Raw genomic sequence first — 23,738 nt, 5'->3', positions numbered from 1 at the left:
AGGCTGTGACGCTCACCCCGTGTGTGTGCTGGGGGGCGGCAGTGCTGCTCCTGCACGTGTGCATGTGTGTGTGCAGCAGTTCGTGTGCTCTCGTGCCCCTTTCTCCTCTGCCCAGGCGGGGCTGGTCCTGGGGAGTGAGGCTGCCAGTGTCCAAGTGCAAGGATGGGCTTCCACCAGAAACGGGGAGCAACCACCAGAAATGGGGAGCAGAGAGCGGGCCTTTCTTCATGGTTCTTTGGTCCCTGGTGTACCCCCCTCCTCTTCCATCTTCATCCCCCACATCTAGGCCTGCAGGCTGGGCTGGGAGAGACCCACCGCCATGGTTGGGAACACCCCCAGCCCTGCTCCCTAATTTGTCATTTTCTGACACTTAGGGTGCAGGGAAGGTGCAGGGAAAGCAGCTCTGGGCGTCTGCTTCCTGGCAGGGGTGGGAAGGGAGGGCCGGGGCTCCCCCCCGCCCCCCAAGCTGGGGCCTGCGGCTCTTGCCAGGAGGCTGGGGAAGCAAAGAGACGGTCCCATGAAGACTGGGGGAGCCACGTGGGCACTCAGTCCCTAACGTGAGAGAAAGTCATGACAGCCTCAAACAGGACAACAGCCGAGTTCCTGGGAGCGGGCTGCCCCTCTGGCTTCCCACCGCCTGTTCCCACCTGCCCTTTCCTGACAGGACCCCAGGGGTTCGTCCTACCGCTGCCTCGGGTCTGCCTTCATGCCTGCCTCTGAGATGTCAGTTTGACAAAACTCACACGGAGGCACAGTGACCCCTGCCCTCCCAGCGTGCTTCTCGCGTAGAGAGATTTCTGGGGGGTTAACGTTTCGGACACTGCGTCTGCTGGGTGACGGTGGGCAGGGGCCTTCTCGTGGCTGAGTAGGGCTCAGGGTGGCCTGGCCCGTCGGTCTGTAAGAGGAACGGCAGCGGAGGCTGATGCGCTAGAACTTTATTTGGGGCGAAGGCGGCAAAGACGCAGACAGGTCAGTCATGTCCAGCGTGTCAGGGTGCGGCCTTGAAGACACAGACCGCGCCCCCACCCCCGAGTCTAGAGGCGGGTGACGAGGTAGCAGGTGCGGTGGGAGGCAGAGAGGGTCTTGGCAACGGTGGAGCGGGGGATGGGAGGCCTGGGGAGACAGACCGCAGTGCCAGGTCCTGCCAGGTCCCTGCCCTCCCAGACCTAAGCTTTGCCCTCCTGCCTGACCTCAGGAGGCCATTTCTTGTTACCTGGGGCCTGGGCCAAGGTGGGGAACTTGGGTCTGATGGCTGCCCGGCCCTTCCTGAAGCTGGGAGAGGAGGGAGAGGGTCAGAGGTGGGGGTGGGAATGGAGGGGTCCTCCCCATCCCCCCCAGGGACCAGCCAAGGTCACTGCCCCTCTCCTGTCTCCCAGCTGGGTAGGGATGGTGTTCTACACTTAGGGGGCTGAGCACCCACGGTGGCGATGGCAGGGGTGGGGTCGGGGGCCTGTTACCAGATTGGCGCTGGAGGACCTCTGGGGGCGCTTTCGGTTCCAGAAGCGACGACCGAGGACTCTGTCCCAGAACACCTGGGGAGGAGCAGCGCTGGAGGTGGACCCCCCTCCCCCACCCCAGGATGTTGTGGCTTGGCTCCTCCCCCTCCCCCACCTGGGGCCCAGGCCCACTCACCTCACAGAGATAGTCCAGGATCTCCAGGATGGTGAGCAGGCTGGCCCCGATGAACAGTCCCATCTGGCCCCCGATGTCACCTGTGGAGACGGGGTCACCCGGTCAGCCCACAGCTGTCTGCCCTGCCCGCGCCTCCCCCGGGCCGCAGGATGCTCGCTGCATGCGGGCGCAGACACACCGAGCAACTCAGACATTTCGTAGGCCTTCTTCTGCTCTACCGTCTCATAGTTGAGGGCCTCGAAGAAGATGTCCAGCACCAGCACGTTCTCCCTGGAGGAGGAGAATGTTTGCTGGACACCCCTAGTGCCGGCTACTGGCAGGAACGGGTACCCTGCTCTGTGGTCTCTGGGACCTTTCTTGAGCCCTGGTGGGGAGGGCGGGGCGTGGGTGGGGAGCCTATTTTTCAGAAGAACCCAGCTCAGGAAGGTTGAGGCACTTGCCCAGGGCCCCCGAGCTAGGGAGCGATGGGTAGCCGGGTTTCCCAGCCCTGGGTGCGCACAGAGGTTCCGCCGGGAGGAGGGGGCCCACCCTGCCCCGCCCCCGGGCCCCCACCGGGCTCACGCGATGTAGGCCTCGCTGCGGTTGTGTTTCCGGGCCAGGTAGCGGGCGGCGGCGCGGCTGGGCATCCGCACCATGGAGAGCTCCTTGGCGTAGCGTGTGCTAGCGCACGGGTTGGGGCAGCGGCACGCGTCCTTCCGCAGCAGGGCGTCTGCCGGCCACAGGCGCCCGGGTCAGGGCCGCCCACACAGCGGGGCCGGCGCCGGGGTCGCGTCGCGGGCAGAGCCGGGGTGCGGGGCGGGGGTGGGGCCGGGGTGCGGGGGAGGCTCGCCCCTTACCCAGCGCCGGGTGGGCACAGTCCTTGTACTGCTGGGGGCTGCACACTGGGGCACTGCCTGCACGGCGGGGGGTGGGGGGCAGGAGACAGCTTCAGGAGCGGCCCCCAGGACCCCCGCTTCCCCATACCCCCTCCTCCGCGGCCCCCAGCCCCTTACCCGGCATATGCATCATTCTACAGCCGCACTTCCGGGCCACATAGCGGCTCTCGCAGGCCAGGCGACACCCCATTAGACTATAGGGAGGGCTGAGGCCCGGGCTGGGGGCACCCAGAGGACCAGAGGCTTCTGGCTCAAAGTCAGGGTCCAGAGAGACAGAGCTGCAGTCGCCCCAGGGCGGCGGCAGGAAGCTCAGCTGGAGGGGGGTGGGTTAAGGAGGTTCTCCGGGAGCAGTGAGGTCCCTGTGGCAGGTGTGAGGAGCTGGGATGGGGTTTGGGGGTGGGGTGGGGGCTAGGCTGAGGAGGGGGGTTAGGGGCAGCAGGGAGGATGCTTGCTGCTTCTGGCAGGACACAAAAGTCTGGTAGCCAGGGGCCGCCCCGAAGCCCAGCTGGTCGATGAGTGGTGGCTCCTCCTGGGTGTGGATCTGCACTCGGACCCCCACCTCAAACGGGGTCTCCTCTGCAGGAAGAGGGGGGCCCTGAGTCCTGAGGCCCAGGTCCCCGGGGGCCCCCTGCTGCAGCCCCCTCTCCCCAGGACTGACCAGCCAACCCCGCCCCTTCCCACAGGAAAGGACAGGCCTGGCTCCACGCGAGCCCGCTCCCCGCCAACGCCCCACTCCCCGTACCCACATCCCTCCACACGGGCAGGTACTCCTCCTGCTGCACGTCCAGCATAACCTCTAGCCCGTTGCCCATGCCGCCTTTGGGGGTGCTGAGCGGTTCGGCTCCATCAGCGCCGGAGTTAAAGGTGTAGCACTGCCCCATCCGTGTGAAGATCTGGGGGGTGGGCAGAGGACAGACGTCTCTGGGGGCCAGCTGGCCCTTTCCCGAGGCCAGCGCGAGGACCCTGCCACCTCTCTTCTCCCCAGCCTCTACCTGGCTCTTTCTATGAACACTGAAGCCCACATCTTAATGCCCCCAACATGTGTACTAAGTTGCTTCAGTCATGTCCGACTCTGCGACCCAATGGACTGTGGCCCACGAGGCTCCTCTGTGCATGGGATTCTCCATGCCAGACTACTCGAGTGAGTTGCATGCCTTCCTCCAGGGGATCTTCCCGACGCAGGGATTGAACCCAGGTCTCCTGCATTGCAGGAGGATTCTTTACCAGCTGAACCACCAGGGAAGCCCAAGAATATTGGAGTGGGTAGCCCATCTCCTCCAGGGGATCTTCCTGACCTAGGGATCGAACCCAGGTCTCCTGCACTGCAGGCAGATTCTTTACCTGGTAGCGGAGCCACCAGGGAAGCCTCATGCCTCCAGACCCTCCCTCAACCAGCACACGGACTTGAACCCTCATCAGCTCCCATCACCTTCATGCCTCACCCTCACCGCAGGCCCCAGCCTGCAGGACAAGTGTTTCTTTGGAGACTGGCAAAAAAGGAAGAGGGTCCCAGCTGCCCTCCTTCAGGTCTGGCAGAAGAGGCAGAGGGAAACCTCGCCCCCACCTGCTGACAGAGGTGGGGGGCCCTGCCCCAGCACACCAGACACCCCCAACTCCCCAGGAGCAGGCTCTCCCCAGACCAGACCTAGGCCCAGAGCCAGCCTTGGTGAGGGCCCCCAGTGTGACCTTGCCCTCTGCGGTCCAGCTGAGGGCTGGGAGGGGGCTGAGAAGGACCGCTTCTTGGGGTGAACAGAAAGGCACTGGTGAGGCGAGGGGAGGGGAGCCCTGGCCCCTGGCATGGCACGGCTGTCCAGGATCCCTGGCTTTGGGGGAGGCAGGGCGGGCCAGGCCCAGGCTGGCGCCGGACGGCTCACCCACCGTGGTGAAATTCTCGGGCCCGCAAGGCCAGCCTCGGTAGCGGCAGTCCAGCAGCATATCCTCGAGGGCGTGCCCAGCCCTGGCGTAGAGCCGGGCCACGTCGAAGGTGGGGCTGGGCATGAAGCCAGGCGGCGCGGGGGGCCGGCCGAGGGCACGCAGGTAGGCGGCGTGCTCGGAGGGCTCCAGGCCCAGCAGTGCGGGCCCGGCCCAGTGCAGGTCGTTGGGCGTGAGGTGTGAGCGCCGCAGCGGGTTGACGTTGCACAGGGTGACGGCCGGGAAGGTGAGCCGGCGGCTCTCGCGCTCCTCCAGGGCCGTCTCGTGGTGGAACTCCCCGTAGTAGCGCACCCGGCCTGCCACCTGGTACAGGAAGGTGGCCAGGGCCAGGAGCACGGCGGCGGCCCACAGCCCCCGGCGCGCCGTCGGGGCCCCCGGGCCGAAAACATGGCCCAGACCGTGCATGGTGCAGCTGCTGGCGAATGCGTGGATGTCCGAGGCGGGCAGCCGGGCCTCCTCTGGGCCTGCGGGGGGCTTCATGGCTGCAGCCCCAGGGTTGGGGGGACAGGGGGGCAGGTGAAAGCTTCAGTCAAGGGTTGCGAAGGGTCATGCAGGGGTGCGTCAAGGAGGGGAGACCAGGGCAGAGGTGGTGGGGAGAGGCACTGGCCTGGGGAGACGGGCTGTCCTGTCTGTCGGAGGGTCCCCCTTGGCCTCCTCCGGCCCTGGGTGGTGGCTCCACTGGGCACAGCGATGGGTCCCGGGGTGTGGGGGGCGCTCCGTGGCAGAGACCAGGTAGGGTGCAGCCGACGTGGCAAGCAGGGCGGCTCTGCTGGAGGCTGCTTGGCTGAGCCAGAGCTGCCGCAGAGGATTGGGTTTCAGCGGTGAGGGGGCAAGGGGGCTGGCAGAGCAGTCTAGGGGGTGCAGGGAAGGTCCCTGGGGCCCCAGGCTGAGCCATTAGTGCAGTGTGGGGGGGTAAGTGAGGGGGGTGGCAGTGGAGACTACCAGAGGCGCCAGCAGGAAACCACAGCATTCCTGGATCGGGCTTGAGGAGGGGGAGCCCAGAGATAAGTTGGGGCTGGGGTGCTCCAGGCGGACCCCAGGTTCTCAGCTGCAGCCCCTGAGCATCAGGCCTGAGCGGGGGTCGCTGATCCTTGGCTCAGCCCTTGCTTCCCCCGCCCCCGCAAGCTCACCCTGGCTCATCTGCTCTTTCGCAAACAGCAGAGCTGGCTCTTGACCAGGCGGGAAAGCAATGGGCAGCTGGCATCAGCGAGCTCTTCCTTCTGGGCCCCCAGTGTCCCAGCCGACTCTGGGCACTGGGGGCTCCTCTGGCCCCACGTCCAGAGGTCCAGAGGCGGTCCATCTCTGGCGATTCTCTCTCCCACCTCCCCACACGCAGGCCCTCCTGTCTGGAGGGGGCTGGCCTCTGCCACAGACGGTGGGCTCACCCGTAACCCTTCAGGTGGAATACAGGTGCCTAAGGGCTGCCCTCCCGGGTACTACGGATGCTCTGTGAACTTCACACCTCTTTTCACTTAACGACACATCCTGGAGGCCATGTGGTATCCAGTACCCGGAAAACTTCCGTGTTTTTTAAACGGCTGCATACAATTTCATTTATGCGATGCACCATCGTTCGTATTAATACAGCCACACCCCTGTTGATGGACACTGGGCGTTTCCAGTCTTTCGTGGCAAACAATGGCACTCTCAGTAATGCTGCACAGATGGAAACTCCCAGAAATACAGCTGCCGGGTCAAGAAGAGGTAACTGCACGGGGAACCTGATTGACACCGTGAAATTCCCCACTTAGGCGCTCTCATCTGGAACAGGGGCGTGTGTCTGTCTTCCCTGGGGGGGCGCTTTTCTAAAGGAGGAACTACGTGGCCCCTGGGCCAGCTAGAGAGTCTTGGGCCACAGTGCCCAGCACAGGGTGGTAACGCTGGCCGTGTCAGGGCAGAGTGTGGGCCCTTGAATGATGCCTCAGATGTTCCAGAGATGGGTCAGGCAGAGGAGAGCTCCTGGCAGCTGGAAAACAGAGAGCAGAGCTGCAGGCCTGCTGGCCTCGTGGGGTTCAGGTGTCTTGCTGACCCGAAGTACAGGGGACAGGAAGGAGGCAGCTGCTGAGGGGCCCAGCTGGAGAGGGCCGTCCGGGCCGCCAGACCGTGTTTGGTTAACTGCTGGTCCGCCCGCGTGAGGCTGCGAGAGGCGCTGCAGGCCTGAGACGTGCTGCAGGTTGATCTCTGCTAGTGTGTCGACTGCGTTCATTTCTACTCTGTGTCCTTCCACAGCCTCTGCGGCGAGGCTCCATGAGGCGTGGGCTCTTGGCAGTGAGGGGAAGTTTGCCAAGTGAACACGGCCACGCTGCGCCGTGATCCCCTGGCCTCCCGCCCCTCCTCCCAGCGAGACTGCAGCGGGCAGGGGCCTCCCTGTCCCCCCTCATGGGTTCCGCGACCCGCAGCAGGCGCTTAATGAACGCACATCTTGAAGGAATGAGTAACACCGTTTACTACACAGATGTAACCAGCTTGTGAGGCTGCAGCCGCAAGTATGTTACCACAGATCATTCTAATTAAACTCTTAGAAACAAGCTCTCAAAATGAAGTACAGCTGGGTTTATGACCCATGCGGAATGGCTGCAGGAGCCGAGGTTGGGGTTAAGACTACGAGCAGGGGGCTGACCGCGGGGTCTTCCAGCTCAGGGCCTTCCGGGGTCTCACTACTTCCCTAAAGTGGGGGGGGGGGCGGGATTCGGAGAGGCCGCCCTGCAGAGGTAAGGAAAGACCCAGGATCTGGTGTCGGGAGACGTCTGGAGGCTGCTTGTGGAACAGGAGCTGGCCGGGGCTGGGAGGGGCCCAGCCAGCCAGTGCGGACCTGTGGGGGGAGCTGACCTGCCCTTGGCTGCCCTCCCCAGGGAGGGGTTTAGTGGCAGAGCAACCTGGAGCCAGGCCAGGCCTGCCCAAGGAGGCGACCTCTCATCAGCAAGAAAGCAGGGCATCCAAGCAGGCTGCCCTTGGCCCTATGGTAGCATCTGCTCCTGGACCACATCCACAGAGGCTGCGGGGGATTGAGCCCTGGCTGCCGCACGCACACTGGAGCTGTGCAACCTGCCCCAGGCTGGCCTCCAGCTGCCGCCCTGGTCACCCTTCTATGCCCCGGGATAAATCCAAAAGGTCTGGCTGGGGCAACCCGCTTCCTCACCCCAGGGCGAGACTCAGCAGGGTCATCAGCCCACATGGGCCTGTGAAGGGGGAAGGCTTCCTGGAGGGAAGTACCATGAGCAGAACTCAGGGAGGAGGGGTGATCAGGGCTGGAGGAAAACCCTGGCTGCTGTGAGGTCCCCGGAAGCTGACACCTTGCCCCACTCACAGCTTTGGGGTCGCAGGCTCATGCCACTGGGCAGCTGGCCTGTCTGTCCTCTTTAAAGAGGAGGCTCTGGTCAGACCTGCACCTGGGACCCTCTCCGACCACCCCAGGGAGGCTGGCCTGGCCCCTCGTCGGCCTGATTTTGTGTCTCAGCCCAAGAAGCTTAGCGTCAGCTGCTCCTTAGTGGGTTCTGGTGAGCATTAGCACTGACTGTCCCCCGTGGCTGGGGGCTGGGGCATGTGTCCCCCTTCTGTCACTTTCAGAGGTAGGTGTCCCCACCTAGAGGGTGGGGGTCCACAGTCTCACCAGGTGACAGACTCGAGGTGCACGGGGCCGGGGCAGTGGGGAGACAGGCTGGCTCCTGGCAACCTCTTGTGGAACAGACTACAGCCACCCCCGACGCTCTGCCCCCGGGCCAGGGGGCCCACCAGGCACCTGTTCCATTCAGACGGCGGGGGGGGGGGGGGGGGCCGACATCTAAAGGACTGTGTCACGGGGCAGGGAGAAGGGAAGCTGTGCCCAGGATGGGGCTGTGGGTTTGAAGGGTTGGCTCAGAGGGTGGTCCGCTTCTCCCAGGGTCTGAGAGATGCATTAAGAGTCCGTGGAGGAACTCGAGGTCGTGGCTCAGGTGTGGGAGGAACCTGGGGGTGAGTCCCCACTGCCCTCCCCCAAAACTGACTTGTGAAGAGTCCTTGCAGCTGCAGCCTGGACACTTTTAGGCTGTCAGGTAGAGGGGAGACGCAGCAGGGTGGGGAGAGGGGTCAGGAGGGCTGGGCAAAGGGAGGAGACCCGTGCGGGGCCTGGGAGCCCACCCCCTTCCCCTGTGCGCAGCCCAAGGACTCTCAGCTCCAGCAGAAGGTGGGCTGCCTGGGGGCAGGAGGACGGCTGGTCCCAGCCTCCTCCCAGCCCAGCGCCTGGCCCGGGGTTTTATTCTGAGCAGGGGGAGCCGCCCCAGCCAGCACACTGGCTCAGGAGCTCCCCCGAGCGGAGCCCGGGCCTCGGCCACGGACGCCTGGCGGTGACCAGACCTCTCAGGACTTGGAGTGCCGGTGACCAAGGACTCGGGGCGCCCTCGGAGGCGGGGTGTCCAAGGCCTGTCTCCGGATGAGCTCGGAGTAGAGCCCGCCCTTCTTCAGGAGCTCCTCATGGGTCCCCACCTGCAGAGAGGAAGTGGGGCAGACGGTCACCCCCCGCCCGGCCCGGAGCTCACAGTCCTCAGAGGACCAGCTTCTTGGGCCAGCCTTCCCCTAAGCCAGAGCCCCTCCTGAGGACACAGAGCACCGTCGGTCACAGGTGGCGGTTGGCGCATCTGTACCTGTTAGCCAAGCTGGATTGTGCCAGATTCTCTGGGTCCCCCTGTCCTCCTCACAGGGCCCGGCGCCCCTCGCCCAGTGCAGGGGGCTGAGGGGCTGTGAGCCGGGCCCCATACAGCCTCCAAGCCCTGCTGCAGTCCCAGCCTCAGGGCGCTGCTCCTGCTGGGCCCCATCAGGGTCCCCGGAGTCGGCCCCATCAGGGTCCCCGGAGTCCCCTCTTCAGCCCCTCAGTCCCGGGGCCCTCCCCTAGCACCGTGCGCTTCTGAGAACTCTCGCCCGTGACCCTGGGGGACTCACTGCAGCTCTGCTCACTGCTCCCCCACCCCCAGGGGAAGAAACCAGGGCCTAGAGTGGCCAGGGCTTACTGAAGGGCAAGAACTCCTGAATCCACATGGGTGCTACTTCCAGACCATGACCCCCAGCCCCCAGGGCCAGGCCAGACCCTCCCACAGCTCAGCCCAGCCAGCCACCTCCCTGTGTCTATCCCAGCCCACCGACCCGTGCCCCGGGGCCCTGGCCGACCTCGCAGACCCGGCCGTGGGCCATGACGACGATCTGGTGGGCCCCGCGCACGGTGCTGAGCCGGTGGGCGATGACCAGCACGGTGCGCCCGGCACTGGCGCGGTCCAGGGCCTCCTGCACGACCCTCTCGGACTCTGAGTCCAGCGCGCTGGTCGCCTCGTCCAGGATCAGCACGGCGGGCTGCTTGACGAGCGCTCGGGCGATGGCCAGGCGCTGCTTCTGGCCGCCAGACAGGGTTGCACCCCGCTCACCTGGGGGGCGGGAGGGGAGAGGGCAGGGGTGACGCCTGGCAGCACCCCGATCTCCCACCCCTGTGCACACGGCGGGGCGCACCAGGGCACGGCTCAGAGCCACAAGGGGCCCGGGCCCACCTACCCCGGCCCTGAAGCTCTAGCCGCCTTCTCCTGGCCGCCTGGGTCTCTGCTGGACCCAGACGTGGCTCCTAGAGTGGGGGTGGCCGAATGGCAGGAGTCCACCCTACCCCTGGAAGGTCTGGAAAGACCACATGTGGGGTCCAAAACGGCCAGAGAGAACAGCAGAGGTGGCAGGCTGAGAGCCAAGAAGACCCTCCAGGTGACGACAGTCACAGAGCAGGGTGCCAGAGGGACAGGGAAGGCACCAAGAGGTGTGGGCTGGCTCCTCCAGGCACGGTGGGGTCCATGGGAGTCTCAGCAGCCAGAAACACGGACCCCGAAGCATGGCTGCACAATGTGGCAAGCTAAGCTCAGCAGACCGAGGCCTAACTGGGTCGGTTGCTCAGTCCTGTCCGACTCTGCAACCCTGAGGACTGTAGCCCACCAGGCTCCTCTGTCCGTGGGATTCTCCAGGCAAGAATACTGGAGTGGATAGCCATTCCTTTCTCCAGGGTATCTTCCCGACCCAGGGGTCGAACATGGGCCTCCTGCATTGCAGGTGGATTCTTTACCATCTGAGCCACCAGGGAAGCCATGACTGAGGCCTACCTAGGTGTCAAGAGGGATGTCTCCAGTGGCCCAGGGGTTAAGACTCTGTTTCCACTGCAGGGCACACTGGCTGGATCCCTGGTCAGGGAACTAAAATCCTGCGTGAAGCGAGGTGTGGCCAAAAAAAAAAAGAGTTGAGAACTTTAGATATGCCTGCACCGTGAGAGGACTTCCCAGGTGGCACAATGTAAAGAATCCACCTGACAATTCAGGAGATGCAGGAGACCTGGGTTCGATTCCTGGGTGGGGAAGATCACCTAGAGGAGGAAATGGCAACCCACTCCGGTATTCTTGCCTGGAGAATCCCATGGACAGAGGAGCCTGGCGGGCTACAGTCCATGGGGTCACAAAGAGTCAGACATGTCCAGCACCATGAGACATGCTGGAACATTCTGCAACAGAGCCAAGAGATTCTGGATAATGGACACGAGCCCAAAGGCTGAAGAAAGGACCCCTGAGAGGAACACACAACGCTGCCAACGTCGATATGAAGATTCCGGTGTGATGCTACGATGTCCCAGTGCTCTAGAACCACCAGAGCCCTCCTTGGGGCAAGTCACAACAGAGACTTGCTCAACCAAACCCATCCCCGTGGATAACAAGAGCGGAAACACCTTTCATTAAAGGATAAAAACCAGAGAGAGAGAGAGATTAATACCCTGTGCTTCTGGTCAGGTCTTGGGAGTGACGTGGTGAACTCTGAAGAGTCCCCACGTCACGGATCAGATGTGTCCCCATCGTGCTCCTGTCCCTGCAGCCGGCTTGTGCCTGAACCGCCCAGGCATGGTCTCCCCTGTCCCCGGAAAGCTGCCTCTGTCCCCCTTGGCCACGGTCCTGGTCTGGTCTCCCCCGACGCCATGACCGTGTTCCCGCCCCCCCGCACCCCAGCCCGCGTGGGCCCCCAGGTCCGTGTGGGACGCCGTCCCTGAACCCACCCACAATGGTGCTGTAGCCCTCTGGGAAGCTGGTGATGAACTCGTGTGCGTTGGCTTCCCGGGCGGCTGCGTAAACCTCTTCGTCGGAGGCGTCCACCTTCCCGAAACGAATGTTCTCCATGATTGTGGTTCCAAACAGGACGGGCTCCTGGGGCAGGAGGTGGAGGGAATGACAAGAAACATCCCGACTCTGCCCTGAACCCCTGAGGGGTGCAATCAGGAGAGTTCTGGCCACAACAAGACCCCGTGGAGGGGAGGTGGGGAGGTTCAGAGTTACAGGTCAGAGAGAGACCCATCAGAGTGCAGAGAGACCAAGTTCATGGCAGGACACGGGGCCCCTCGGGAAGGGGCGCGGGAAGGTGGCTAGGGGAGCAAGACCAGCTGGCCAGGCAGGGCACCCTGCTCTGGGGAGACGGGCAGGGAGGATTTTATTATTACAATTTGACCTTCTGGATGCCACGGGCTGTCAGAGATCCTTAAAGGGTCAGCCCATGGATCTCTTAAATTGAGGAACAGAGTCCAAAGGCAGAGCTGCAGCGGCTGGGACCCCGGTGAACGAACACAGGGACCAGTGAAAACAGTCCGCCCGCCCCCACCCCATCGAGGGCCGCGGTATCGAGAAGCAAGCTTCACCTGGCTGATGAAGCCGATGACCTGGCCCCGGAGCCAGGAGGGGTCGAGGGTGCGCAGGTCCTGCCCGTCCAGCGTCACCACGCCTGCCGTGGGGTCGTAGAAGCGCTCAAGCAGGGAAGCCACGGTGGTCTTTCCTGGTGGTCAGGGAGGGCAGGGGTTGTGGGTTTCCAGAGCGTGTTCCGGGAAAGCCGGGCCCCTCCTGCCACACTGAGTGGTTCCCACGGGGCGGAGTCGCAGGTGGGTGGGTGGCGGGCCCCTTACCTCCCCCGGACTGGCCCACCAGGGCCACGATCTTGCCTGGGGGCAGCGTGAGGCTGAAGTCTCTGAGCACGGGGAAGCCGGGGCGGCAGGGGTAGCTGGCAGGAGGCGAGAGACTCTCAGGTCACACCAGGTTCTTGGACCCTTGTCGCCCTGGTCCCTCCCGAACTCTCAAGTCTCCCTGAGCCCTGGAGGGGGGCTTATTCAGAGGGAGACACCGCTCCACGGGTCCCCAGACCTCCCCCTCCCCCGCCCTCAGCCTGGAGAGGAGGTGGCTGACACCGACCTGAAGGAGACGTTGTGAAAGGTGATGGAGCCGCGCAGGTGCTCCCGGGGCAGGCTGCAGCCCCCGCTGAGTGGGATGCCGGGGCTCAGGGTCATGTACTCGAAGACCCGGGCACCCGCGCTGAGCCCCCGCACCACCTGGGGAGGGGTTCGAGTCTGTGGTGAGGGAGGCCTGGGTCCGAGGGAAGGGGCAGTATCTCCTGGACTTCCCCCGGGGGGGAAGGGCTCATGGTGTCCCCTTCGCCGGACGCCCGGTTTCCGTAGCACGCAAGTCATGTGGGTGGCTGCGGGACTCCAGCCCAGATTCCGGGCCCGCACCCCCAGACCCGACTCTGCAGCTCACCTGACCAAACAGGATGGAGAGGTTGGCCATGGACCTGCAAGGAGAAGACGTGGGTTGAAAGAGGGGAACAGGGAGAGGCTGAGAGAAGGCAGCCTGGAGGCAGAGGGGCAGGTCTGGGGGGGCGGGCAGGCTGAGTGAGGCAGGGAATCGGGCAGCCTGAGGCCAAACGCAGAGGTTTCTCCTGAAATCGGGGGCCCCTGGGGTCCTGGGACCTGGCGACCCTGAGTGGACCACCTAGTCCTGGGACAAGTCACTCCTCCCTTAAGAGCCGTGTTCTCTCCTGGCCCGGAGGGGGCTGACAGCCGGGGACTCCCTGAGGGCCAGGCTCCAAGGAGGAAATGGCAGGGAAGGCAGATAGCGGGCAGGGGGCTTGGACTCCAGGCTGCCCCCAGCCTGCAGGGCGCGCGTTGAGGCCCACCCAAGCGGTCAGATCTAGGGCTGTCCATGCCTGGGGAAGCAAGATCTAATAAAGTGGCAATAAAGGATGTTACTCCTCCCACAGGAAGAAGGAGACAGAAGACACTGGACCGCGGGGGAGGGGGGGCTGGGGGGACCCCAGGAGAAAATTCCCTGAAGACGTTATCTCATTGCGGCTGCACCCAGACGGTGGGCGGCCGCCCCTGTCACACGGGGCCGGAGGGGGGTGAGTCACCGCTCCTTAGTCACAGCGCCCGGCTGGCCTGGCCGCCCGTGACTGTGCGTCTGACGGTGTGTGCGGGTTTTTCTAGAAGACTGACTCCCCAAGGTCTCACTTGTCCCAGCACCCAGGTGGGGGCTGGAGGGGCGGGGGACAGGGCTCAGAGCGCTTGCCGGAGGGAGCGGGAGGCGTGGAGAGGAGCCAGGACGGGGCTTTCTCCACCAGTGTCGGGAGAGCACTGTCCACTAGAGACCTGGAAGCTGTCAGGGCCTGGTGGGGGTGCCGTGCAGTCAGCAGCTGCACATGACCCCGCTCTCTGGGATGGTGCGGGAGGCAGGCCTCACCCTCCCTGGAGGCCCCGAGGGATGGGGTGGTGGCTGGGCCCATTCCCAGGGGGACCCAGACCCGGACGCCTGGCCGTGACCCTGGTCTGTCTGGGCACCTCCCCGTGCCTTCCAGGACCCCAGGGCCACCAGTGAGAACCCCTTGGGTGGGGTCCAAAGGTTGAGGCTGAAGCCGGGGCAGGCCTGCCTCCCTGCCGGACCCCAGGGGGAAACAGCAGCGTCTTTACTGACACCCAGTTCCTCCAAGGTGGGCGGTGAAGGCTCTCCATGTGGTGTGTGTGTTAGTCACTCAGTCGTGTCCGACCCCGTGACCCCACGGACTACAGCCCACCAGGCTCCTCTGTCCATGGTGAAGTGAAGAAGTGAAGATCCTCGGTCGTGTCCGACTCTTTGCGACCCCATGGACTGTAGCCCACCAGGCTCCTCCATCCATGGGATTTTCCAGGCCAGAGTACCGGAGTGGGTTGCCATTTCCTTCTCCAGGGGAATCTTCCTGACCCAGGGATCGAACCGGGTCTCCCACATTGTTGGCAGACGCTTTACCGTCTGAGCCACCAGGGAAGCCCCCGTCCGTGGCAAGGGACCCCCAGATGGCTGGGCCTAGGGCCTGTGTGTATGCGAGCGGCCCCACCTAGCAGCCTGCGAGAGGCCTTCCTGAGTATGTAACAGCCCTTTGCTAGCCCGCTAGGCCGGGCAGAGGGGAGGGAAGGAGCTGGTCTGTGCCCAGGCCACAACGGGGAGGCGGCCCAGTGGAAGGCGAGTCCGAGGGAGGAGGGCTGGCCCAGTGCAGGGAGCCAGGGGTGTCCACGCAGGTCAGCACTGGGGAGGGGCAGCCAGGGGTGGCCCAAGTTCCCTCTCTGGGACCCTCAGGCCTCTGTGTCCCAAGGCCACGGGGGAGGAGCGGAGTGTCTAGGACCAGAGAGGGTGTGAAGGGACCTGACTAGACAGCCCTGAGCAGAAATGGGGGGACCCTGGTCTTTGTGGGACACTGGCCTGGGGCTGGGAAAGGGGGGGCTCTTTTCTACCTGCCCTGCCTCGGGGTGAGCGCCACTCTGCCCCAGATGGTAACAAGGCCGATGGTGAAGGACTCTGGAAGAGACGCCCGCCACACTCGCGGGGGGTGAGACCCAGAGCACAGCAGGACACGAGGATCGGGAGAATCGGGGTGAGGAGGGGGACCCAAGGGGCATCGGAGCTGCCTCCGGTTTCTCCACACGGGTGGTGGAAACACGGGTCTTCACACTTCAATTACTTGTTATTTCTATTTACTCTATTTATCTAGCATCTATTTACATTTTATGTGTTTTGGTGTATGTGGTACATGGAGGGGAGGACAAAGCGAGGAGAAATGGAATCAGCGGAAGAGCTGCCAGGAACTCAGCTTGGAAAGGACAGGGGAGGGGAGGAGGCTGCTCCGGGTCCTCTCGTGGCAGAGCCGGTGGGCACATGGGGCCGGAGGAGCCGCGGACACGGTGAGCCATCTGGATGGGACGTGCAGGGGAAGGTCAGGCAGAGGGTGGGAGGCCAGCTCTTAGAGAGCGTGTCAAAGACGGCCTACCATACATGGAGTCTTACAGAAAGTGAAGTCGCTCAGTTGCAAGCCCACGGACTGTAGCCCGCCAGGCTCCTCTGTTCATGGGATTCTCCAGGCATGAATATTGCAGTGGGTTGCCATTTCCTTCTCCAGGGGATCTTCCCCACCCAGGGATCGAACCCAGGTCTCCCGCAGTGCAGGCAGACTCTTTACCATCTGAGCCACCAGGGAAGCCCACATGGGAGTCTTATTCAGCCTTAAAAGGGAAGGTAATTCTGACAGCTGCCCTGACATGGATGAACCCTGGGAGAAGCCACGCTCAGAGAAAGACGCCCTCACAAGGGGACAGATGCCATATGAGCCCACCTAGATGAGGACCTGAGGTGGACAGACTCACAGAGACAGAAAGCAGGACGGGGTTGCCGGAGGCTGGGGAGGGGGTCATCTAAGTACAGCATTTCAGTTTCACAAAGTGAAGACGTTCTGAAGACGGATGCTGGTGACGGCCACACAACAACCTGAGCGTGATGTGACGCTAATAAACTGTACTTAAATACAGTAAGACGGTAAACTTTGTTACGTATGTTTTATCAAAATTAAAAAAGGCTCATCAAGGAAACTTTTGAATTGTTGGGAAGTTGAAGCTGACAGCTGCGTTTCTGAGGGTACAGTCAGTGAATGAGGTTGCGGGGAGCCCTGAGTGGGCGCTGCTGGAAGGCAGGAGGCCCCTCCCCAGCCCTGCACTTCGCTGGGGGAGCTGGTCACCGTACCCACAGCACACTGGTGCCCCCTGGCCCAGCTGGGCCCCTCGGGAAGAGAATGGCCCACACTCACCTCTGCACAGTCTGGGAGGCCACCAGGAAGGACATGAGGTCTCCCCCCGTCAGCTGCTGCCCGGCCACGAGGGAGCCCCCAATAAACAGGGTGCCCAAGACCATGCCTGTGAGGGGCAAGGACAGGGGGTCAGGGAGGAGGCCGGAGACAGAGCCTGGCCCACGTGCTGGTCTCAGTGCCGGTCCCTGCCATGCTCCCCACTGACGGGCGTTTTGGCAAGTCACTCGAATGGTCTCCACCTCTGTTCCTCCTTTGGCAATGAGGGGGTTGGGGGCACCTCACTGCTTCCTCCTCAGCAGCTCTGCCTGTGGCTCGGATGTGGCACTGGGCCTGCGTGCCCACTGCCTGCCCGAGTTGGCAACCTCCTCCCCTAGTTAGCAGACCAGCTGCCTGGCACTTGGGAGACGTCAGCCACCAAGCAGGTGGAGAGCCGCCCTGGCTCTTCCAAGCTCACCCCGAGCCGTGCCTGTACTCCCCCTGGGGGTCCCTGCTCACGCACAGTTGAAGGCGATGTTGGAGAGCCCCTGGAACAAAGCGATGCCTCTGCCCAGCTCCTCTGCCTTACAGCGGGACCCCTCCAGCTCCTCTCCGTAGCGTCTGGGGACAGAGGCCAAGCCTGGCGCTCAGGAAGCTGGCAAGGTGGGGCCCAGGGTGGATGGAGGGGTCTTTGTGGAGCACCCCCCAGCCCTGCACTCCACCCCTGCTCAGGACTCACTCCTCCTCCCGCTGCTCCATGGCGAAGGCTCGCACTGTCCGAACATTGCCCAGGGCTTCATCTGCCACACCCGTTGCCCTGGCGACCTGCGAGGGACCCAGGAGTTAGGAAGCTGGGATGCAGACGGGGAGGGTGACCGAGAAGCGCAGGGTGCAGAGAAGAAGTGGAGCGCAAGGGGGACGGGTGGGAATTCCGATACCTGCTCCTGACACTGGCGAGACAGTTTTCTGAGAGCTGAGCCCATCAGGGTGCCAACTCCCATCAGGGCAGGCGTGGCCACCATCAGCAGCAGCGTGAGGCGTGTGGAGAGCATGGACAGGGACACCAGGCAGCCGGCCACCTGCGTGCAGCTCCGCAACCCCTGGGCAGTGGACAGGAAGCCTGTGAGGCATCAGCACCAGGACGTGGGGACTCGCCAAGCGTTGGATGGCTAGAGCCAGCTCCCCACTCCACTCACAAGGCCGAGGCCACAGGTCTGACCCCCGGGAGGCCACTGGTCACAGACTGTAACCCTTTCCTGACCAGCAGGGGTGAGAAACTATGGACCAAGGCCTCCTCCTCCTCCTGATAATGCCACTGACCTCTTCTGCTCCAGAAACTGAACCAAAAAAAGAATCGCCTGGCGATGTCACCCAGGGCCTGCTGGGGGTGGGGGGCGGGGGTCAGTGACAACGTTGGGGGGCAGGGGATGAAGAGAGGACATCAGGCATACAGCAGAGCCATTGCTCTCTCTCCTGTCAGTGGGCCAGGCACTCCAAGGCCAGGCCATGACGATGCTCTTGGCAAACAGGACCGGCAAAGGCTCTTGTCTGAGTTCTTCAGGAAGGGTTTTCCGGGGGAGGTCGGATTTCACCGCAGGAGAGAAACAGCCTGTCTGACCTTGGACACACCGCTGTGGCACCTCCCGCGCATAAATGTCCCTGTACCCTCACCCACACCCTCACCAGAGGGCAGGCTTCTCACTTTGGTGTGAGTGGGGAGGCGAGGGGGCCCAAGAATGGGGCAGGGCTGGCCTGCAAGTGTGTGCAAATGTTTGTGTGTTAGACAGTCAGGGAGCACCTGGGGCACTGACCTGGGAGATGACGAGTTTGAAGGAGGATTTAAACTCCTGCACGTCCGTCGTCAGTCGACTCACCAGCTGCCCTGTCTTCTTAGCATCGAAAAACTCGATGTCTTGGCTGGCGGTGGCAGGTGGAAGGAAGGAGGGAGACACGCTCTCAGGACAAGGCCCCGCCCCGGACTCGCCCCGAGACCCAAGGGCCCCGCCCCCTACCGGAGCAGGTTGCAGAAAAGCGCCCTCCGCAGGTCCACGGCCATGCGCTCGCCGATGCGGGACAGCAGCACTAGGTACCCGAAGGTCAGCAAGCCCTGGGAGAGAGGCCCGGCTCTCAGGGGTGCCCGGGGCTTCTCGGGGGGTCGGGGGGGCCCCCCAGCCCTCCCTCTGGAGGTACCTGGAGGCCATAGAGGAGGAGCAGGTGGGTGCTGAGGCTCCGGGACTCCTTCAGGAAGCTGCCTGCATGGTCCCTCGTGTACTTAGCCACGATCTCCACCAGCTGCCCCAGGAGCAGGGGGATCTGCACGTTCACCAGGGCCGCGCCCAGCGCCAGCTTGGGGGTGGGGGCAGCCAGTCAGAGGGGGACCACCTCTACCCCGTCCCTGAACCTTCCTCTCTCACTGCTGCCCATGCTTTGGGGTTCCTGTGTCTCTCAGAGAGGAAAACCCGGCCGCCAGCTCCTGGGGACCCTTGGACCCTGCCCCCAGCTGCCCTGTGCAGGTCCTCCGAGGGACCCTCGGCCGTGCCCCCAAGCCAGCAGCTCCGGGTCTTCTCTGAGACTCAGCTGGGCAGGAAAGCTGTCCCTGTGCGGCCCTGGCTGGGGCTTCTGCAAACTGGGGCTGTATCCTTTCCTTCCCTGGTGTGTGTGGGGGGCGGGAGAAGACCTCACCACGACGGCTGCCCCCAGGACCAGCAGGTGGGGGCGCAGAAACTGCCAGAAGAGCGTCCAGTTAAAGCGGGGCTCCAGGACACAGGGTCTGGAGCGGGCCGGGGGGGCCTCTTCTGCCTCACACAGTGCCACAAGGCCGAGGCGGGGGCACTTACTCAGAACCAGGGGACCCAAGAGGACTCCCCCGACCCAGCGCCAGGCAGAGGGGCTCCGGACAGGAGCCGGGGGTGCTCGAGGGAGGCGGGCCCGGAGCTGGGAGCGCAGCCGGGCCACAGCCCCGAGGAGGCAGGCGCTGGGGCGGCCATCGGAGGACCTGCAGGGAGAGAACGCCGTTGGCGGCTCACGGGCTTGGCTGGCCCTCAGCTGAGCAGCGTGGCACCTGGCTCTCGGCCCTTGGCTCAGCCCTCTGGGGGACAGAGGCTTCTCTGGTGACGGGTCCCCCTGCCCGTCTCAGAGCAGCTCTTAAGCAACCTCCATTTCTGAGACGAACACACCCAGTGGAAAGTCATCGAGTCTTAAAGGTGTTTGCCCCCGGCTCGTCTCTGGGACGGGTGGCCCTAATCAGCGACCATCTCCATCCCCTGCTCTTTCAGAAGAATGACGGGTCATCGGAGCTGGACGGCGCTCCCCTTACAGATGAGCAGCAGAATTGGGACAAGGTGGGAACCCTGCTGTCTGACTCCAGAATCCAGGCTCTGGATTGTGTGTGATGAGCTCACTGTTACATGTGGTGAGGCCAGGAGTGACCCTAAGACTCTGCCCACTGGTCGGAAGCTTATTACACCCCATCACTCTGTCCCCTCCAGGGCCTCGAGTGCTAATGTGACATACAAGGCATGGAAGAAAAGGGTGACGGACTCCCTCTCTGTCAGCTGGAGGAAGAAAAAGAAATAAAATCCAAGTAACTTGTATCTCGTCATCTCACATAGGCCAAGATCCCCCGTTTCCTGCAGTTCCGGTACCTGTAGATGGCAACGCAGGGTGACCAGCCTACTGTGCACCACGCTCTGCTCTGAGGTCCAGGGAACAAGAGGCGAACAGGACAGGCCAAATAACCGCCCTTGTGGTGGTTAAGCTTTAGCGTGGGTGTATGTATATACCATGATGCTGGGAAAGATTGAAGGCAGAAGGAGAAGAGGACAGCAGAGGATGAGACAGTTAGATAGCATCACTGACTCAAAGGACATGAACTTGAACAAACTCCGGGAGATGGTGAAGGACAAGAGAGCCTGGCGTGCTGCAGTCCGTGGGGTGGCAAAGAGCTGGACAGGACTTAGTGACCGAACAACAACAATGTATAGGTTGGCAGGGGGAGGACACAAAAGCTTGCTGAGGGTGGGGGGTGGGGGCAGGGGACCCATTACTGTCCCTTTAAAACATGTGGACTTGAGAGGGCAAGGAAGACCATAATCCAAATTGCATTTTAAAGATCCCAGCACAGACGGGTGAGCTGGAGAAGGACAGGAGCAGCTACAGGGAGGCCTGTTAGAAGCATCTGTTACCTGGCCAAGGATGTCCTCACTTCTACTATCTATCTACTATAGGTAGGACGATCAGAGATGCAAATGAGATTACTGATGGGGAGAGGCTTTTAAAAAACAAATGGATGAGAGGGTTTTCTTTTACGACAATGGTTTTTCCTATTTCCAGACCCTCCTAACTACATACCCCATCTCATCTTTCCCTGTTTCATTGAGGCCTGTGCTTTTTTGCCACCTCTGTGTGACACCTCCCCCTACCCCATCCACCTGCCTGTTTTCCACTGCGTACTTCATATCTATCCAAAATATAAATGGAAAAAATATATAAACAGAGAAGCTCACTGTCCTGCTCTCTGTAAATGCCCCACTTCCCCATCAGATTATATATATTCCTTGATGGTAGGAAGTCAGATCTTATTCACCACTGTATTCCCAGAGCACTTAGCAGAGGTCTGGTACAAAACAGAGTTCAGCAAATGGTTATGTTTGTTGAGTGCATGCCCTCATTAGAAATGCAGAACAATCTGACAAAATCAACCCTGAATATTCACTGGAAGGACTGATGCTGAAGCTGAAACTCCAATACTTTGGACACCTGATGTGAAGAGCTGACTCATTGGAAAAGACCCTGATGCTAGGAAAGACTGAAGGCAGGAGGAGAAGGGGACAACAGAAGATGAGATGGTTGGACAGCATTATTGACTCACTGGACATGAGTTTGAGCAAACCCTAGGAGATGGTGAAGAACCAGAAAGCCTGGCATGCTGCAGTCCATAGGGTCACAAAGAGTTGGACATGACTTAGTGACTGAACAAGTAACCTGATTCGCTGCTGCAATGTGTGTAAAGATTTAGAATTACTGTAGACAATAGTAAGAAATATATTTTACTTTGTGACCGAGAACAGTGAACATATGTATGTTGCAGAAAATTGAAATGCTTCACAAAACAATACTTCCCTTATTTATTTATTTATTTTTTGGCCTCAATGTTTGCAGGATCTTAGTTCCTCCACTAGGGATCAAACCTGAGCCGTGGCAGTGAAAGGCCCAAGTCCTAACCACTGGATCGCCAGGCAAGTCCCTCCCTAATTTGTTTTTTAAACATGTATACTGTTATATTCACTTTTTTAAACATTTAACTCCTTTATGGCTGTGCTGGGTCTTTGCTGCTGCACTCGGGCTCTCCTTAGTTGTGGTGAGCAGGGGCTTCTCATTGTGGTGGCTTCTCTTCCTGCGAGGCACAGGCTGTAGGTGTCTGGGCTTCAGGAGCTGCAGCATGTGGGCTTAGAAGTTGTGGCATGTTGGCCAGGCCTTAGAGTGCACACTCAGCAGTTGTGGCCCACGGGCATAGTTGCTCTGAGGTACATGGAATCCTCCCGGACCAGGGATCGAACCCGTGTCTCCTGCATCGGCAGGGGGATTCCCATCCACTGTAGCACCAGGGAAGTCCTATATCCCTTCTAAAGGGTCCAGACTCACTAAATTCACTTTCTGATCTATCGTGTTGTGACTTGCAGGTCTGAAAAACACTGCACTATGGACACACGAATTCTAGCACACTATTTGATGGCTTTCCTGGGGTTGTGCTCTTGTTTAAATAACATCGACACCCTTGCTCTTTTCCTAAGGACTGTATTCAAGCCTTTTAATAATTTACCATGGCCACTTTCCAGCTTTTCTCATCTTCTCCAAACTAAGGTCTAAGCAGTGCTTGGTCCTTGCCAAGAACTGGCGGTTATTTCCCAGCACCAGCATTTCTAGCTGCAGCTCTGCCCATCTTGCCCTCCATCAGTCAAATGCGCTTCCCGAAGGACACAAGTCCACAGCCACCCTCCCCTGAGATCTGCTGCCTGCCTGGCTCTCGGGTTTTCACTCTAGGATTAGAAAGGAATCAGTCGCTTCTCATAAAGCATTTACAACTGAGTCACAGTCTCTGGGTCCTTTTCCTTCCCCATCTGTGTTTTTCTCTCTTGGGACCAAAGTGTACAGAGCGAACGTACACCAACACATACATACTCTTTTTATCTCTGCTGATAAAGTATACGGATTTAGGAACCATTTTTGTTCAGTTCACACTGAATCTCTGGAACAACTGCCATGCTGAATGTCTCTGAACACTTAATTTTTGTCCGCATCTCCAGACCAATTCCAAGAATGAGGACTGAGGCCAGAAACAGGGGGCCCGATGAAAGTGAAAGAGGAGAGTGAAAAAGTTGGCTTAAAACTCCACATTCAGAAAACTAAGATCATGGCATCCAGTCCCATCACTTCATGGCAAATAGATGGGGAAACAGTGGAAACAGTGACAGACTTTATTTTGGGGGGCTCCAAAATCACTGCAGATGATGACTGCAGCCATGAAATTAAAAGACGCTTGCTCCTTGGAAGAAAAGTTATGCCCAACCTAGACAGCATATTAAAAAGCAGAAACATTACTTTGTGGGGTCGCGAAGAGTCGGACAAGACCGAGCGACTGAACTGAACTGAACTGACACCTGTGCAGCACGGCGCCCCCTGGTGGGGAGAGCAGACCCAGCGTGGTCCCCGACCCAGAGCGCCCCCCTCCGTCCAGCCTTAGGGCGGACACAGACGCGCCGAGCCTCCCGCCGGCACCTGGCCGTCGTTATAAATAATTGAGGCTGATCCCCTGGGGAACAACAGTCGCCCCCCACCCCCAACCCGGGGCCAGGCCGGCCTACAGCTCCCAGCAGACCTTGCGAGAGCCCGGGACTCCAACTCCCGGCGGGCCCCACGCCCTTCAGGCGGGTCAATATCCCACTCTCCCAGTTAGGTTTCGTCGTTTTTACCTGACAGCCGAGAATGTCTGGAAGCGGAGGGGTAGTAACGGCTTGCCTGGGACGGGGCCACCCCGAATCCCGACTCGAAACAAGTGCACCAACATGATGTGGGGAGAACCGGACCAGCCGGCAACGGCAGCTTCACCCTGATCCCATTGAGGGCTCCATGTTGGCTCCAGCCCGCATCCCGACAACCCCCGCGCGACGCGGCGCTGATTGGCGGAAGGAAGCATCAATTTCGTTGCAAGCTGTGATTGGAGGAAACCTTGTTCGCGCCTCAACGATGATTGGAGAGAGCCGCCTGTGGCCCGCCCTCTCCCATCCAGTTCTGGACGGGGCCGAGCCGGAAGCGGCAATGTTTTCCGCCCGCCTCCGGGGTCGGTCCTGAGGTGACGACTTGAGGGCGGGCCGAATGCGCTCCCCCGCCCCGCCGGGTATCCATAGTAACGCGTCAGTA

At 61.5% G+C, this 23,738-nt stretch overlaps 2 protein-coding genes across 4 annotated transcripts; both read right to left on the bottom strand.

Annotated features, from left to right (window-relative positions):
• Positions 1 to 920: 920 nt before the first annotated feature.
• ASIC3 (acid sensing ion channel subunit 3) lies at positions 921 to 8,155 on the bottom strand. Its single transcript, XM_081533398.1, has 11 exons — positions 4,386 to 8,155; positions 3,250 to 3,400; positions 2,956 to 3,083; positions 2,625 to 2,820; positions 2,469 to 2,525; positions 2,194 to 2,341; positions 1,811 to 1,902; positions 1,633 to 1,712; positions 1,458 to 1,532; positions 1,214 to 1,272; positions 921 to 1,113 (listed from the first exon to the last, which is right to left on the bottom strand). The coding sequence occupies exons 1-11, from the start codon at positions 4,917 to 4,919 to the stop codon at positions 1,035 to 1,037; spliced, it is 1,599 nt and encodes a 532-aa protein (XP_081389524.1). The 5' UTR covers positions 4,920 to 8,155; the 3' UTR covers positions 921 to 1,034.
• On the bottom strand, positions 6,862 to 23,473 carry ABCB8 (ATP binding cassette subfamily B member 8). Of its 3 annotated transcripts, none has more exons than XM_081533395.1 (16): positions 23,291 to 23,473; positions 19,002 to 19,314; positions 18,510 to 18,665; positions 18,332 to 18,426; positions 18,131 to 18,236; positions 17,258 to 17,419; positions 17,059 to 17,144; positions 16,843 to 16,940; positions 16,344 to 16,449; positions 12,995 to 13,028; positions 12,653 to 12,789; positions 12,370 to 12,464; positions 12,109 to 12,242; positions 11,476 to 11,623; positions 9,579 to 9,829; positions 6,862 to 8,900 (listed from the first exon to the last, which is right to left on the bottom strand). In XM_081533395.1, the coding sequence occupies exons 1-16, from the start codon at positions 23,383 to 23,385 to the stop codon at positions 8,775 to 8,777; spliced, it is 2,142 nt and encodes a 713-aa protein (XP_081389521.1). In that variant the 5' UTR covers positions 23,386 to 23,473; the 3' UTR covers positions 6,862 to 8,774. The 3 variants fall into 3 exon arrangements, with proteins under 3 accessions (XP_081389521.1, XP_081389522.1, XP_081389523.1); XM_081533396.1 differs by having other exon boundaries at positions 9,654 to 9,829; XM_081533397.1 differs by lacking the exon at positions 19,002 to 19,314.
• Between the last annotated feature and the right edge of the window lie 265 nt (positions 23,474 to 23,738).

Source organism: Giraffa tippelskirchi, chromosome 10, assembly GCF_054371585.1.
Source record: "Giraffa tippelskirchi isolate mGirTip1 chromosome 10, T2T-mGirTip1v1.2.pri, whole genome shotgun sequence".
Taxonomy (NCBI): domain Eukaryota; kingdom Metazoa; phylum Chordata; class Mammalia; order Artiodactyla; family Giraffidae; genus Giraffa; species Giraffa tippelskirchi.
Note: the sequence above shows the minus strand (reverse complement) of the source record. Positions and strands in the feature narration are given on the sequence as shown.